The sequence below is a fragment of the Nycticebus coucang genome, chromosome 11 (assembly GCF_027406575.1).
Source record: "Nycticebus coucang isolate mNycCou1 chromosome 11, mNycCou1.pri, whole genome shotgun sequence".
In the NCBI taxonomy this organism is placed as follows: Eukaryota; Metazoa; Chordata; class Mammalia; order Primates; family Lorisidae; genus Nycticebus; species Nycticebus coucang.
In genome coordinates, this window is record NC_069790.1 from 47503646 (window position 1) to 47521690 (window position 18045).

An 18045-nucleotide genomic window follows, 5' to 3' on the forward strand; every position below is an offset into this window, starting at 1 on the left:
AAATATTTTGCAAACACCTTTAAAATGTAGGAATAGATTCATTGGCATGAGTTGATATTCATGAGTATGTAGTAGCTAAGATATCAGATTCTACTGTATAATCTAATTTTTTAAGGAATGATTGCATTTGTACCAAATCAGTCTTGAAAGATAAACATCAAGAATATTTAGGTGGTCAAAGTTTTATCTTCCTTTCAATGTGTATATTTTGTTTTCTACTTTTTATGTTTTACTTTAACTTCAAATATTAAGAAAACCCCCTTAAAATAAATTACTCAAAATAGTCTACTTGATAAAATGTATGTCATTTACCTATAAGACTGAGAGAAATTAAAATTATTTATTGAAACACTGGCCTTTTCATGAGGCCTATGAGCCAAATTTGATATTCTAAAATGAAAGAGAAATTATTAATTAAAATAATTAATTAAAGTGTTTTTTTATGGTGAAATAAACTATATTGTCATAAAGTAAATCAGAATTGGTCATATAATGTTCAGCTACTGTGTCTAAAAATATGCTTTGTCTTTTAAAAAAACTTTTTATAATAATTTTTAAAATAAGTCACTGAGTTGATTTTTTCATGCCCTACTCTAATTGCAAATGGATTTTCCAGACCTCTTCTTTAATATTCATAATAAAATAAAAAATATGAATAAATTCCCTCCAGATTGTCCCAAAGGGTATTAATTCATCTTTTTTATGCATTCTATTTTATTATGAACCTTTTTCTGTTCACCTTAACCCACAACTTTTAGATTCAGTTGTTGCTACCACAATTGTACAGCAGTATTTTCCCAATTAATTTTCCCATTCTGAGAAGTATTAAGTAGCTGAAATTTAATATTTATTCAAGTGATTTTGCTAAAATAAGTACACATCATAAAGAAAATCCATGCCCTATATGAGAATAGCCAAATAATATTTGAATTGACAAAGTGATGTACTATGGAGTACCACTCAGCCATAAAAAAGACGAATTAATACCTTTTGTGATAAATCTGTAGGAACTGGAGACATGATCCTAAGTGAAGTATCTCAAGAATGGAAAACAAACACCACATGTACCAATGTTCCAATGTTACATTGGAACTAACTGATGTTCCAATGTTCCAACGTTACATTGGAACTAACTGATGAGCACACATGTGCACAGAGGGAAGTAAAACTCAGTGCAAATCAAGCAGGGGTGGGGAGGAAAAAAGGGAGGGGAAAAGTCCTACCTAATGGGTACTATGAACACGATTTGGGTGACAGGCACACCCATATCTGGGACTCAGGCGTTACAAAAGCAATCCATGTAATGTCAAACACTTATACCCCCTGAATATTTTGAAATAAAAAAAATAAATAAATAAAATACCTGAACATATATTTTCCCTACAGAAGAGATCTTAAGTTAAGGTCTTAGAATTTTTTAAAATCTACACACTAGAGCTGAAGGGCTGAAATTTCTTTGATTGTCAAAAAATTAATCTGTATATAATAAAAAATTGTACATTTTAGAAAATTAAAAATTGTATTTTTAAACTATTGCTCAAATATTTTTCTCTTTTTTCTAAAACAAAACAAAACAAAACAAAAACTTACTTAGAAACTTTCCAGCTCCCCAGATTTAATTTTGCAAATGACCTGAATTAAGAACTTTAAACACTTTCTATGAGTTCTTAGAGAAAACTTCAAAGTTTTTTGACTTCAGAAAAATGAAACGACTAAGACTGCTCTTTAACGTTTGATGTATTTCACTAAGACAGTATTATGACCTCTTCAGTAAACAACTTCTTCAGCCCTGAGAAGTGATTACTTTAACTGTATGATAAAATTAGAAGCAGAAAATAGGAAGTCATTTGCTTTTACGGTTGTGACTATTTTTCTTTACAACAAAAAATACAATTCACTAAACCTTAGTTTTATTTGTTTTTTCCATCTTTTGAAAGGATAATTCTTAAAAATGTAAATTACCTTTATTTTCAAAGGCTGGTATACAACATGCATTAATATACCCTTGCTGAACTGACAAGTTGCTTGGCTGTCAAGACTTGTATGATTATGGGTCACCATGTGATGTGCTATTTTTTTTTTTTTGATTGCTAGAAATAATCATTTTTCTTTTGCTTTTTCTTAGGATAAATCCTGGAGCTATAGTCTTTGAATGTCTTTTTCATAAGCCATTCTCCATCCTTTAAGATTAACCAGTAAAAAATTATGCATTTTTCTCCCATCAGGTCAGCTGTCTGCTTCCTTGCCACCTCCACCTCTAGGAAGGCCAGAGGTCACAGTGGAGTTGATTGAGTCCAGGCTTTTCTGTAGGTGTACTTTTGATGTTTCCCCTACAAACAATTCAGTGGGATTTCTCATAGCTTGGTCTAGGCTTTCTTCTCAGGAAATCAAAGAGGAACTGAAACAGGAGACCACAGTTCAGGCGTTCTCTCTCTTAGAATTTGACGGCATAAATCTCAGACTTGGAGATAGGGTATGTTCAAAAATACTTGGATTTTCTATTCTTGTCATGAATATATTGATTTTTAAAGATACCTTTTTTTATTATGTTCTAAAACTAGATTTTGTCCCATACTATAAAGCATTAAGGTTTTTATTGTTTTTTTTTTCCCTTGGCAATTGTGTTAATTCTAATGACATCTAACTAGATAAATCAGTAATCTTAGTGACTCTCTGTGCATATCTTATTTTAGCAATTTGCTGACTATCATTGATGAATCCTTGTAAATATAGACTTCATTGTTATTTTAAAATGTTGAACCTGTTTCTAGAAAAAAACTTTAATTTTTTAATGATAATAATTTTATCCACTTTTAACTACATCTTGAATATGAAGCCTACTATAATTTATGTTGAAATTTGAGTGATATTTTATAATGATAGAATTTTTCTCAAATTTCACACAAGTTTTTAAGTTATTTAGTGCTTTCATTTTCTCATGCACTATTAAGAATTAAAATTAAGAATCGAAAGATGATAATTTACACATATTTTCTCTGAAACTTTATTACTAAATTATTATTTGTTAACTGTATTCATAGATATTCTGTAGTGCTTCTGTCTTTTTCTTGGAGAAACCACACATACAAAGTTTAGCCATCGAAAGCCGAGAATTTTTTGCAGGCATTAAGGTAAGTAGCCATGGGGATGAATCAGAAAGGTAATTCCGGCTCGGTGACCATAGCACAGTGGTTACGGCGACAGCCACATGCACCAAAGCTGGCAGGTTCAAGCCTGGCCCAGGCCAGCTAAACAACAATGACAACTATAAGAAAATAGCCAGGTGTTGTGGTTGGTGCCTGTAGTCCCAGCTGAGTGGGAGGCTGGGAGGCTGAGGCAAGAGAATTGCTTAAGCCCAAGAGTTGGAGTTTGCTGTGAGCTGTGACATTACAGCACTCTACTGAGGGCAATGTAGTGAGACTCTGTCTCAGAAAAAAAAAAGGCAATTCCTCTGAAATTGTGTTTCCCATCACAGACTTCATTGCAGACTAACTCAAAATGTTGAGACCCAATAATTCGAATGTACAACAAAGTTTGAGGATCCCTGTTAATGAACAGAAATTGGGATATACTTGCTTTTCTTTGTTAGAATAAAACAAAAGCTCTCTTCCCACAATTTATTACACCGTGTTACTAAAAGTTAGCATGTTGGTATTCACTTAGAATGAATTTTACAAAACAGGTACCAGGCAAAGTAGTAGACCCTCTAACTCAGTGGTTCTCAACCTGTGGTTCGCAACCCCTTTGTAACCATGAAAATATATCCTGCATATCAGATATTTACATGACGATTCATAACAGCAGCAAAATTACAGTTATGAAGTAGCAACAAAAATAATTTTATGGTTGGGGGTCACCACAACATGAGGAACTATATTAAAAGGTCGTGGCATTAGGAGGCAATAGGAAGGTTGAGAACCAGTGCTGTCACTGGAGCTGAAGTGACCTATAGTTTTGAGGATTTTAATTGTTTTAATTTCAAAATAATGAGGGAGTACAAATATTTTTGTTAGGTACATAGCTTTTTTTTTTTTCTTTTTTTTTTTGTACATAGCTTTTGCAATACTTTAGTCAGGGCTCTAAGTGTCCTTGTCACCTGCATAGTGTTCATGGTACCTGTTTCGTAGTTTTTTCCTTTCCCCTCCTCTCTCTTTCTGTCTTCTTGATTTCCAATTACGTTTGCTTCTTTCTGTGTCCTGCATGCCCATCAATTAGTTCCAAATTGTTAGACAGTCATGTGTTGTTTTTCCATTCTTGAGATAATAGCCTCCAATTCCATCCAAATTATTGCATGGATGGAATCAGTGGTACTCCATGGTGTACACACACCAGAGCTCTGAGTTTTATGGACTGCAGTGATTGAGCCAGCTAAACAAGGCAATGCATTTTGTTGCTGCTTGCAGCACTGGGATTCAAGAATCAATGAGCTGTTCCAGCGAATGAGCTGATAGGAAGGTGATAGGAAACTCAGGAGGAGTGGAAGAAGATGGGAGAATATCACAAGGTCCAGGTAGGCCAGCACAGTGGAGAGGTCTCACCCAGGGATTGGAGTTTCACCTGAATCATTCCTAGTTAAAAGATGAGAGGGGATCATTGATAGGTTGTGAGAATGGGACACAGAACCAGGATAAACCTTGGCCCTTAATGAAGTCCGTGTATATACCACAGTGAACAGGGAAGGAGTAAGAAGAGTGAACCATGTTATCAGAATAGCACAAGCACAATGTGGGGGGAAGTACAGGTCAAATGCCGTGGGAACACGGGAACCTTTTACTCTACGTTGGTAAGCACTCAGCAAACTATGTCAATAGCCAAAGTTTAGCCCTCACATACTATTTCTAAATGGGCTCACGGGGAGAATATTCAGTACTAAGAAACACCTGTTCTGAGACATAGCCAAGACTTGAGGCTGCATACAAATATCTCTGCCTCAAAAAAGGATTGACCTTGGAATAGGGGCAGTCCCATGTTGTAGCTGTTGCTCAGAAGCTGAGAAATAAGCTAAGATAGTTCATATGATAACAATAATTTGATTAAAATATGTACATTTCTAATTGACATGGCGAATATTAATCTGTAAGAATAACCAGACTCTTAGAAGAAAATAAGAATCGTTCTTTCTTCTCCATCCTCCAGTGCCATCACAGAACCAGGATAACAAAGGCAGCATATGTAGGGAGCCAGACTGGGTCCAACCTCAGAGCAGCACATCAGCTCCATGTACTCCTCCGTCTGTGCTCATCAGCTCCATGTACTCTCTGTGCTCTGCCTATACTTTTATGAGTGTGGTTTTAATTGACCTTATTTAGTTAAAAAATTTCCAGTGCTTTCTAGCTGGACATAGTGACACACAGCCAGAGTCCCAGCTACTCAGGAGGCTGAGGCAGGAGGATCCCTTGAGCCCAGGAGTTTGAGGTGCAGTGAGCTATGATCAGGCCAGTGTACTCCAGACTGGGCAATAGAGCAAGACTCCATTTCTAAAATAAAATAAAAAATAAAACAAAATATAGTAAAATAAAGTGTAAAAAATTCTACTTATTACCAGCTCATTTAACAAAAGATGAGCTATTGAGAAAATGCTTATTCAAAAATATGCCTGAGAAATAAATTCTATTTTAACATAACTTCTTTACGTATTTTCTTATACCAGCTGCAACCTGAATTGAGCACTATATCAGAAGATGGGAAAGAATACCAGTTAAGGATAGAGAGCACAGTTCCTATTGTTTGTCCTGAATTTAGTGAGTTTAATCAAGAATGCAAAATCTCGTTAAGACTAAAAACTGTTGATAAAGGTAATATACCAAATTCACTTAATTAAATATTAGATTTCAAACAATAATGCTTATTTTTCTTCTAGAAAAAGGGTAGTTATATGGTAAATTATGTTGCATGTTTACATCAAATATAGCTCAATCATATTACTAATACCGGGCCAAATTCATGTTTTCCAAAGAAATTCACATTTGTTCTTCCTGGCGTCAAAGCATAAAGAAAAAAAAAAAAAAAGGGAACAATCTCCTCTTCATTATCATCTTTCTCCTATTTTTTTGTCATCTGCCCACTTAGATTTTTCCTTGCTGTGTTCTCAAAGATTGAGGGACAAATTTCTCTTTATGATTTTTCATATCATCTCCACTGAGGGAGTCGTGATAAGCTACCCTAACATTTCAAGCTTTTGAAATACAGATTTCATAATGCATTCATCACACTTCTCTCCCTAATCAAAGTTTATGTTCGGATTTTTTTGTCTTAAAATTCTTCTATGTGAATTATTAATTATATAGATGTCCTGATGCATGGCCACATATGTGTCACTGTTATAGGTCTTACAGAGAGAGCAGAAATTCTCCCACGGAACAAGATAGAACATGAGCAGACGAACCATCAAACAGTGATTAGGTTAATGAGTTATTTTTTTTTACTCCTAAGCCCCTGATGTAGAGATCAAAGCTGATAGGAGATATGCAATTTAACATACTTCCTTTAAGAGAGTTTATAATTCTGCTCACATACCACATGCCTTTTCACTACAAAACATGACATTTTGTTTAGTAGTTATACCAAACACAAGGTACCTAGGTCTTTATGTGTTTATTAGACCTAATTAAATCAGAGAAACAGAGGATAAGAAATCCAGGAGAGGCTGGGCACAGTGGCTCTCACCTGTAATTCTAGCACTCTGGAAGGTCAAGGCCTGAGGATGAGGAGTTCTGAGACCAACCTGAGTAAGAGCAAGACTCTACCTTTACTAAAAAAGAGAAAAGCCAGGCATTGTGGTGGACATCTGTAGTCCCAGCTACTTGGGAGGCTGAGGAGCATTGCATGAACCCAGGAGTCGGAGTTGCTGTGAAGTAGGCTGACATCATGGTATTAGATAGCCTGGGCAACAAAGTGAGACGCTTTCTAAAAAAAGGAAAAAGAAAAAGGGCAAGGAGAGAGTCTTCTCTGAATGATGCACCCCCAAAAAAGAGATAAGGAAATGGAGAAATTAAGAGAGGTTGTCATAAGATACTTCATAGTAAACCAGTTTAGGTAAGATTTCAGGAGCTCTATGAGCAACATTATATTTTGAATTAAAGCCAGAATATGGAACATAAATATGAAATTATACACTCTCTCTCAGTCTATTTAACACAAGTTTCCTTTAAGCTACCTCTGAGAAGAGTATTATGCAAATATTACTACAGTTACGGTTGATGGGGAGAAGAGGAAAAGGATGTTGTCACTGATATTTTTCAGAATGGTGTAGGTAAAGATTTCCTTCAGTTACAAGAATACTTTAAAATGTGTTTGCGTGTTAAACATTGATACAATAATATAAAAATAGGCTCAATATGAGGCCAGACAATTTAGTCCATGAACTTATCCTAGAAAAAGTGCTGCATCCCTCATTGCTGAATGTCATTGTGATCATCTTCAAACTACTCCCCTTGGCCATCTGAGAACCATAGTGATACTCAGCAATCAGGGAGGTAGCCCTTTTTCCCAGGATGAGTTTGTGAACATAATTGTCAGTCCTCCTATATGCCTACATTTTAGAAGTTTGTGTGTTTTTATCCTCTGTCAGTTAAAAATTGTTTCCTTTTTTCTGGAGGAAAAGAAAAATTGGGTTTCATTCTGTGAATTCTCCATCTTGTCTTCTTTAAGTATGTAAGGGATGTCTGGAAAGTATCCAGCCATTGTTAATACTATCTGGTATATTACCATGGCTGGATACTTTCTGGACAACTCTCATATTTCCATTAAATCTCTACTTTCATAGAAAACAAGTTGGGTATTTTTATATAGACTATGTTGCTTATTCATAGACTTAGAAAGAACAACATTTGGCCCTCATATCATACACTTGGGAAAATGAGTTGTTGGCTATATCTGAGCCAGAAATAATCAATATCCACCTTAGGGAGCTGGTTAAAAGTTTGTTATTTTCTATGTGCATAAGAAAAGTATATCGTTCCAGAAAAAATGCATAAAAACTTCTTTCAATAATTTTAAATCTAGTGCAGTGTAACTATATCTGACCAATATAATTTTGTATCTAAAAATCTGTGTAGGAGAAAAGAAGATAGAAAATTTTTAGTAACATCTTTCTTTCTCTTTGATGCTTGGAAGGACTTTGAAATCATTAATTGGATATGAAGACATACTTCCTTTGTGGCTAGTTTTAAGGGGAATTTGTTTGTTTTGTTTAGTTATACAAATTCCTAAGGTTTCTTCTTCTCTGTTACCATTTCATTTCCCAATTATTTTTCTTATTCCTCATTCTATAGCTGAGGAGTATCTCAAGGTTCTGAATATATTGGGACATTTGGGTGGTGAAAGGAGGCAGTTTATTACTGATGTGAGATCACCTTCATTTCCTTTTCTTTTTCTACTTTTTAAAGCCATTGCTATATTATTCATCAATGGACGGACCATGAATACATGTCATTAGAAATACTGCAGAAGTATCTTGGCCCAAGGCACAATTGTTAGTACCCCCACAAAAGTATGTTTCTTAGTGCTAGAAATATATATATATATATATATATATATTTTAACAAAAACAAGGATCAATTTTATTCATTGCTTTTGAATGTTATTCAGATACATATGGATTTTTAATCTTATGAAAATAGTAATATGTATATATGTACATATGTATATGTTGAAGCTAATTACTTTTTTGTAAAAATCAGGTGGATTCAATAGTTGTGGTTTAATTTAGACAAAAAATGCAATCATATTCTACATATTTTTTTTTGAGATGGAGTCTTGCTCTGTTGCCCAAGTTGGAGTGCAGTGGTATGATCATAGCTACCTACAATTTCAAATTCCTGTATTCAAGCAATCCTCCTGTCTCCCAAATAACTGGGACTGTAAATGCATGCTACCCAAATAACTGGGACTGTAAATGCATGCCACTGCATTTAGCTAACATTTTACTTTTTGTAGCGATGAGGTCCCTCTATATTACACATGTTGGTCTTGAACTCCTGGCCTCAAACAATCCTCTCACATCAGCTTCCCAAAGTGCTGGGATTACAGGCATAATCCACCATGCCCTGTCGCAACCATATATTTTAAGAAAGAGAAAATGATTTAAGAATAACTTTTTAATTCAGTGTTTCACATTAATCAAGTTATTGCATGCTTTGATTAGTATATTCCATTAGGAAATTTTTAAACATTTTTTTTTTTCATTAAAACAGGTGAAGAACACCTGGGCATAAATTTGGCACTTTCTTCTTGTCATGTGGACCTTCGCCATACGTCATCCTGTGGGAATGGAACCTGCAGCCACACTTTGGTGCACTACACTGCTGTAGCAGATTTTTCTCGAGACGGAGACAGAGTCACAGACATTGTAGTGCAGCCTATAGCCAGTGAGGATTTCCTATGGAACAGCTATACTCCAGACAGCATCCAGGTTGACAAGATACACAAACGTCTTTGTAATTTAAGCTTTAAAAAATGGATATATTTTATCACTATTTCCTATAAACTTTTTATTTAAAAATTATTTGATAAATTATTTCAGCCTTTTAAAAGTTTCACTTCTTAATAACTATGATAATATTTGAGTATTTATTGAGATTGCTAAGCAATTTATTGTATATCATTAAATAATAATTAATGGTAATATTTACCAAAAATATCTTTGCTTTTAAGATCAGAGTAAAGGATGTCCCAACTGCTTACTGCTATTCATTTACTGACCCACATATAATTACATTTGATGGCAGGTAATTTCCTAAAAGTTTTTCTTTTAGTAGTTTTGGGGTTATTTTGCTTTTGTTTTCGTTACTTTATTTTAAATAGAATTTTTTTTATAATTTCTTAGTTCTAGTTAATAAAAATTAGGAAGAAAAGATATGTATACTTATTAACTGGCTTGTTTCAAGATACTAGTTTATTTGCATAGAACTTTTTTGTCTTAAAATTTAGTCCCAAGTAAGAAAAAATGTGAATTGTTGGAAGGCTGAACTTGTAAAATAAAGATTGTCACAAAGGCAGACAATCATTTTTCCTTAATCATTTATTTATTTTTAATAATGATTAAAATACTTAGTCTATAGATATTTACTAAGTGCATTTCTATAACATAATAAAAATATTTAAGGCTTAGGCAAAATGATTACACTGAAACATTAGAATTATTTTAAAAATGAATGACTCCTAATATTTGAAAAGAATACTCAGGGGGATGACTATTAAAACCATCATGAATATCTGGACCTTTGCCTCTGGAGTTGAAGGTAAAATGGGAGAAATGACCAAAAGTAATATGAGTTATCTTATTATTAATATCTGCCTAGAAAGATTTAAACTCAGTTATACTGTTCTGGGGGAATTAATGATTCTAAGATGTACTTAAGAAAAATGATGAGAATACCTCATTGTGTAGTCAAAATTTTCTTTTGATGCAAGGTAGTTGATCTTTCTTAATAAGAACTCGTAATGTGATTATTGTTAGTAAAATTATTCAGTATAAGTGAATAGATGTGGAAACTATTTAATAAAAAATTATACTCCAATTCTTTGACCAGGTATTAAAAATTTGAAGGAACTGCCCTGACATGCAAGAATCCTCTGTGGTTAGAGCTAAAGGCTCAGAAGAATGTTAGAAACCCCCAGAAAGCATAGTGACGAGATTACCACAGTAATTTAATAACGCAATAATTTAACGAGATTAACTATGTGATGAGCCCAGTTCTGTGTATGGGGGGTACAGCAGTCAACAAAATAGCTGACCTTTTGAATAGGTGAAAATAAATATCAATACACTCAATAAGCAAAATGTATGGCGTGTCTGAAGAAGTTCCATGTTGTGAAGTAAACTACATCAAAGGTGGAAAGGGAAGGCTGGAAGTAGGGGTTGCGATTTATATTAAAATAGCGTGGTTATGGAAAGGCATTAACTGAAGGTGATTTTGGACAAGTACTGGAAGAAGGTGAGAGAGACAGCATGTGCACACGCCTAAGGGGAGACTGGGGAGACGACTGCACAGCAAGCCCAGCACTGACTGCAGTAGTGAAAGGGAGAGAGTAGCAGTGGGTGGGACGGAGGTGTTTATCGCTACTTTGTTTCATTCAGTGCTTAGGGTACATAAAGCTATTGGGACTGTAGATTTCACATGCTAACATCTAACTGTATCTGTATATCTTCAATGTCTATGAATAACTTCAATACACTTTTTGTATTTATAACATCCTGTTGTGATATTTTACATGAATTTTTAATGCAATTGCCTTTGGCTTATGATAGGGTATATGATAATTTCAAGACTGGAACGTTCGTGCTTTATAAGAGTAAATCACGTGATTTTGAAGTCCATGTACGTCAGTGGGACTGTGGAAGCTTTCAATACCCTGTATCATGTAACTGCGGGTTTGTCGCCCGAGAGGAAGGTGATGTGGTTACTTACGATATGTGCAGTGGTCAGCTACGTGAATCACAACCATATTTATTTGTAAAGAGCCAAGATGTAACCAGCAATATCAAGATAAGTGAATCTTACTTAGGAAGAAAAGTCACAGTATGTATGATTCTTTAATATAAAAAGTATTTTTCCTTTCTCTTATTTGGATAAGATTCTATTTATCTGTATTAAATTGGGAGCGATCATATTTCAAAGTAAATTTGTTGAAGAAAATAGCATTTATTTTATTTTATTTTTTTTTTTTTGAGACAGAGTCTCATTTTGTCACCCTTGGTAGAGTGCTATGGCATCATAGCTCACAGCAACCTCAAACTCTTGGGGTCAAGTGATTCTCTTGCCTGGGCCTCCCAAGAAGCTGGGACCATAGGCACCCACCAGAATGCCTGGCCATTTTTAGAAACAAGGTCTCACTCTGGCTCAGGCTGGTCTGGAACCTGTGAGCTCAGGCAACCTACCTGCCTCAGCTCCCGGAGTGCTAGGATTACAGGCGTGAGCCACCGGGCCCACCCAGGAAATAGCATTTAAACTATGATTTTAGGATGAATACAATTTTGTTTTCCTATCACATACAAATAGGCACAACAACATGGTTACAATTGTCAAATCTTAACTGCCTTATTCAAAATGTCTCTATGAAACCTTTGTGGATTATTTATAAAAATTATTTTTGACAGTGTCTAATAAGCGGTATATTAAAGATGATAGACATAATTAAGAATAAATATTCAGGAATAATTAATCAACTTTTGAAATGAACAGTATAACACAACTTCAGAAATGGGCTGGTAGATAAATGGAAGAGAATATAAAATTGACAAACAGACCCAGGATTACATATTCACTAATTTAGTAAAGATAGAGATAGTACTTCATACGTGTGAGGTAACCATTTGTATTGTAACGTAATGGTCATCTTCCTTTCATCTTTCAAAAAAGTAAATTCCATGTAAATAAAATTTAAATTAAAAGTATTCAAAATTTTAAGTGTATGTTTTTATGACATTTAATGAAGTGAATAATAACTTCTGAACATAACATTATATATTTGAGTTCCATCCTTAAAAATCAAAATGCAAATTAAAAATTAGCAAAGTATTTGCTACATCTTAAAAATGCAATCAATATAGAAAATGCTTTTCGACATCACTTATGTATAATTAGCACATCAATAAAGATGAGAAAATAATATAAAAGACATTTCACAAAAGAAATAAAACTGATAAAATGTCCAAAAGTATAAATAATTAACAATCATACAAAATCTTTAACTTCCTGTTTAATCTTTAACATAAAATGTCTAAAAGTATAAATAATTAACAAACATACAAAATTTTTAACCTTCATTAGTAAGCAAATATTTAAGTAAGTTAATGCAGATTAAATATCTCTCATACAATATTGGCAAGAGTATAGACAGTAGACATAGCTACAGTCTTTCCAGAGAATATATGTGTCATTTATAAACTGAACCTGTGTGTGTGTGTGTGTGTGTTATTTTACAAAGAAATCTAACGTTTGGAAATTTATTGTAATAAAATTATCAATGATGTGCATAGCCCCCATGATGTTTATTATATGTCTCCTGAAAAGAAAGAAGGTGATCAATTAGTGATCAATAAAAGGACTTAACCAAAACTCTAAAGAGTAAATGACGGCACATAAAGGATACTTTGTATTCATAAAAATTATTGTATATGTCTATATTTAAGTAAAGATATGCATGGAAATATAAGAGGTTTTCGAAGAATTTGCACCAAGATTTTAACATCAGCTCCCTGTGTTTCATTCAAATATTAGGTTTGTTTGCTTACAAAACACATTGTTGTAAAAAGGAAAAAGAAGAGCTGTTTTTAAATTTTAAAAAAATTAAAAGGAGAAAAAGAACCAGAAGAGCAAACACAGTGGCGTATCTTCACTGATGTTTAGAAGAGATGGCTTCTCCATTTATACCGCACATCCAAGGGGGTGGTCTGAGAGAGGTGATGCCCTTGCGATGGAGAGACGTGATTCACAGTTAGATGAGCAGGCTGTTAGAGTCACTCAACAAACTCCCCTTTCTGACTGCCAGCTCCCAGAGCAATCTTTTGGTTATAATTTGGCTTCTGATTCTATTTGCCTACTGATGGTGATTAGCCTCAGGAATATGTATTCCTCTGGAATGATATTTATCTATGTAAATTACTTACTTGGCAGTCTAATTCTATTAAATAATTACAATCAAAATGGTTACTCAGCAAACATCACCCTCAAGATTTACAATTGTTTTATTGTATAAAACATCTCACTTGAGTTTATTTTTTATTTTTTTAATTGTACAAATTTCTGGGGTACAGGTTTAATTTTGTCACATGGGTAAGTTGTATGATGATGAGGTCGGGGCTTTTAGGGTATCCTCACACATACAACATGTACTGTACTGTAGAGTGATTTCTCCTCATCCACCCCCCTCCCACCCACTACCCTTCCTAGTCTGTAGTGTCTGTCATTCCACATTCTACTTCCACTTGGGCACACTGTTTAGCACCCACTTACAAGTGATAACATGTAGTATTTTTCTTTTTTTTTTGTAGAGACAGAGTCTCACTTTATGGCCCTTGGTAGAGTGCCGTGGCATCACAGAGCTCACAGCAACCTCCAGCTCCTGGGCTTAAGCGATTCTCTTGCCTCAGCCTCCCGAGTAGCTGGGACTACAGGTGCCTGCCACAGCACCCGGCTATTTTTTGGTTGCAGTTTGGCCGGGGCTGGGTTTGAACCTGCCACCCTCGGCATATGGGGCCGGTGCCCTACTCACTGAGCCACAGGCGCCGCCATGCAGTATTTTTCTTTCTGTGTCTGAATTGTTTCACTTAAGATAATGGCCTTTAATTCTATCCATGTTGCTCTAAATGACACGATTGTGTTCTATTTTATGGCCGCATAGTATTTCATTGTGTATTACATGCAACATTTTCATTTTCTTTAATTCAATCATTCATCAACAGATACTTTGGTTAATTCCATAGGTGTCTTTCTGATAGAATTATTTCTTTTCCTGTGGCTAGCTACCCAATAGTGAGATTACTGGATCAAATGATAGTTCTATTTTTGGTTCTTTGAGAAATAGCCATACTGTTTTCTATAGAGGTTGTACTAATTTACATTTCACAAAGATTATAAGTGTTCTCTTTTTTGCGTATCCTTACCAACGTCTGCTATTTTTTGTCTTTTTGTTGTTGTTATTGAGACAGAGTCCCACCCTATGCCCCTGAGCAGAGTGCCGTGGCATCGTAGCTCACTGCAACCTGAGACTCGGGCTGTGGGCATCCCACTGCCTCAGCCTCCAGAAGCCACGGCACCTGGCTGGGTTTTTCCATTTTTTTCATGAGTCAGGGTCTCACTCTCGCTCAGGCAAGTCTCGAGCAGTTCTCAAGCAGTTCTCCCTCCTCAACCTCCCACAGTGCTGGGATTACAGGAGTGAGCCACCGCACAGGGCTATTTTTTGTCTTTTTAGTAATAGCCATTCTAGCTGGGTTAAGACATCTCATTGCAGTTTTGACTTTCAATTTCCTAATGTTGAACATTTTTTGATATGGCTGTTGGCCATATGTATGTCCTCTTTTGAACAACTTCTATAATATCTATGCCCACATTTTGGTGGAATTGTTTGGGGTTTTTTATTGAGTTGTTCAAATTCCTTATAAATTCTGAATATCAGACCCCTAGAGATGCGTTGTTTGCACATATCTTCTCCCATCCTGCAGGTTGTCTGTTCATTCTTGAACTGTTCTGCCATGTAAATGCTTTTTGTTTAATTCTTATTTTTCTCTTTGTGTTTTTGTTGCCTATGCATTTGGGATCTTATTCAAGAATTCTTTGCATAGATCAGTGTCCAGAAGAATTTTCCCTAGGTTTTATTCCAGTATTTTTATAGTTTCAGGTCTTCCATTTTAATCCATTCTTGAGTTTATTTTTGTATATGGCATAAGATAGGAGTTCGGTTTCATTCCTCTGCTATTCGATTTGCTACTGAATTTCTTGGCTATTCACTTTTCACAGCACCATTTTTTGAAAAGGGTGTGTTTTCCCAGTTTTTGTTCTTACTGACTTTGTGAAAGGTCAGTTGGCTGCAAATATGTGACTTGACTTCTGAGTTTTCTACTCTGGTCCATTGATCTATATGTCTATTTTTAGAACAGTGCCATGCTGTTCACTTTAAATTATTTAAGTCAAGATATTTTAAATAACGTATCTTGATAAAAATATCAATATGGAAATTAAATTTCCAGTTAGCAAATATAAAACCCAATTTTAGGACATAAAACATTAGGAGGAAATTTGTAGTTTAGAGAAAATTAGTATTTTACTGTCTTTTTTATGTTAAAGGAATTTTTTTTATTTTTTAAATCAAAATTTTTTCTGAACCCAAATTGAACATTACTTCAATATCTGTTATTTTTGTATTTCAGATCTGGTTTTCTTCTGGAGCATTTATTCGTGCTGATCTTAGTGAATGGGGCATGAGTTTAACAATCAAAGCCCCTAGTTTAGATTATAGAAACACTTTGGGACTTTGTGGCACCTTTGATGAAAATCCAGAAAATGATTTCCATGATAAAAATGGGATCAAAATTGATCAAAATTTTAATAATCGTCTTGCTTTTATTAAGGAATGGAGGTAAAGTATTTTTCATTTGCCGTTATAGTAATATTAAACTTAAAATGGTTGGTGACTCAGTACCCTTTTATAACCTATTGTTAGGATAACTGTTCATGTACAAATTACTATCTTTTCTGTTTCCCATTGGGAAGAATTTTAGCAGGAAAAAGCATGTTTGACACACCACCAGTTTCTCCACAGTCACCTGGAAAACGATCCTACTGTAGCTGCTCATGGGACAGCGTTTTACTGTATCCGCCTTCAAATCACCTGGATGATGTTTTCCCATCAGAAATTGCTTCAGGTTGCAAAGACTTCAAACATTTTAGATTCTTTTCTTTGATACCAGCACTAGATGTCAGCTCTGAATATATGAATTCTGACATGCTTCTCAGAGGAATAAACAGAAATGCATCTGGTGAAGAGAGTAATTTGAATTTCTTTCCACAAGAACAAAAGCATGTAAACCTAACCAACCTGGACTTAAATTTCCAGACACATGCTGGGAATAAAAAACAAGATGCTCTGAAATATTTGAACAATGAGAAATATACACAGGATCAGGGGAGCCGCAGCAAAGAGATGAGGTGGAATCAACACAACAGACGGAAACAGCAAAACTTTTATGAGTTTCTTCCTTTGTTTGCTTTCCAAAGTCTCAGCCAAACTGACTTAGAAGAGTTTACTTACTTTTTCCCTGAGGACCATGTGGAGGATGTCCACCAAGAGTTTGCCCCTTCGTGGCCCACACCCTCAGGCCTCACTAAGGACAACATGTTGGCACGCTGCCAGCAAACTTTGGCCAACTCCAGCATAGGAAGACTCTGCCTCGCTTTCCTTGGAGAGAGACTAGACATGGTTATAGACATGTGTGTGAAGGATGTTCTCTTAAAAGATGATCTTAGCTGGGCAGAAGCAGGTGTGGCCCTTTTAGAAAATGAATGTGAAAAAAGGGTTTTGGAAGAAGGGAAACACAGCATTGGAGAATACAACAAGTCAATTGAAGACATTCTGTTAGCATTAAAGTGCCCCAGTGAGTGCAGTGGCAATGGGCAGTGTATGGAATGGGGGTGTGCATGTTTTCCAGGCTTTGGTTCCTATGATTGCAGTGATGTATATGGTAAGTGACTATTTTCAAACTTTAATATTGCATATGATATTTGTTTACAACACTGTCTCTGTTCCTTTTTTACTTTCAGTATCTTTTTTTTGTTTGTTTGAGACAGAGTTTCACTTTGTTGCCCTTTGTAGAATGCTGTGGCACTATAGCTCACAGCAACCTCAAACCTGTAGGCTCAAGCGATCCTCTTGCCTCAGCCTCCCCAAGTAGCTGGGACGACAGGTGACCGCCACCACACCCAGCTACTTTTAGAGACAGGGTCTCACTCTGGCTCAGGCTGGCCTTGAACTCCTGAGCTCAGGCAATCCACCCTCCTTGGCCTCCTAGAGCCTTCAGTTTCCTAATAGGACTCATGCAGATTATATAGGGGGAAACGTCCAAGTTATATGAATTAATACATTAATAATTTTCTAACTGCATTTCATCTCATCTCCTTAGGAGTAAGAGCTGAAGAATGTGACGGCTAATAAAGCACAGGGGTTCTGGCCACAGTAAAACTCACCCCTGCTGCTGTTGCCCTGTCTTTCCATTACAGCCACTTTGCTCTCTATGTTGCTCCTTGAAAATGCCAGGTTCACGTTCACCTCAAGGCCTTTACACACAACTGATCTCTCTACCTGTAGAAAATAGTTGTTTACCTAGAACTCAAATTTAGTATTTTTAGAACAGTTGCATACCTGTGCCAATTTGGTACCCAACAGTGAGGTCCATCACTGACACTTAGACTTACTAATATTATAATTTCATGAAAAACCTATACATATTTTACATATCATTGTACAAGTAACTGAAACACTTTAATCACATTCTCTTCCTGTTATTTTTATTATATTCTGTTCTTTTGATGTCTGGCTGGGACAACT

General features: G+C 35.3%; 1 protein-coding gene across 1 annotated transcript in view; it reads left to right on the top strand.

Moving 5' to 3' along the window:
- Positions 1 to 18045, top strand: part of VWDE (von Willebrand factor D and EGF domains) — a 94222-nt gene that overhangs the window by 31396 nt on the left and 44781 nt on the right. The window contains exons 5-12 of the mRNA XM_053553480.1: positions 2226 to 2473; positions 3042 to 3131; positions 5651 to 5795; positions 9195 to 9412; positions 9655 to 9728; positions 11252 to 11522; positions 15872 to 16080; positions 16215 to 17182. Of these exons, the coding sequence (XP_053409455.1) occupies positions 2226 to 2473; positions 3042 to 3131; positions 5651 to 5795; positions 9195 to 9412; positions 9655 to 9728; positions 11252 to 11522; positions 15872 to 16080; positions 16215 to 17182 (2223 nt within the window). The remainder of the gene's footprint in view (positions 1 to 2225; positions 2474 to 3041; positions 3132 to 5650; positions 5796 to 9194; positions 9413 to 9654; positions 9729 to 11251; positions 11523 to 15871; positions 16081 to 16214; positions 17183 to 18045) is intronic.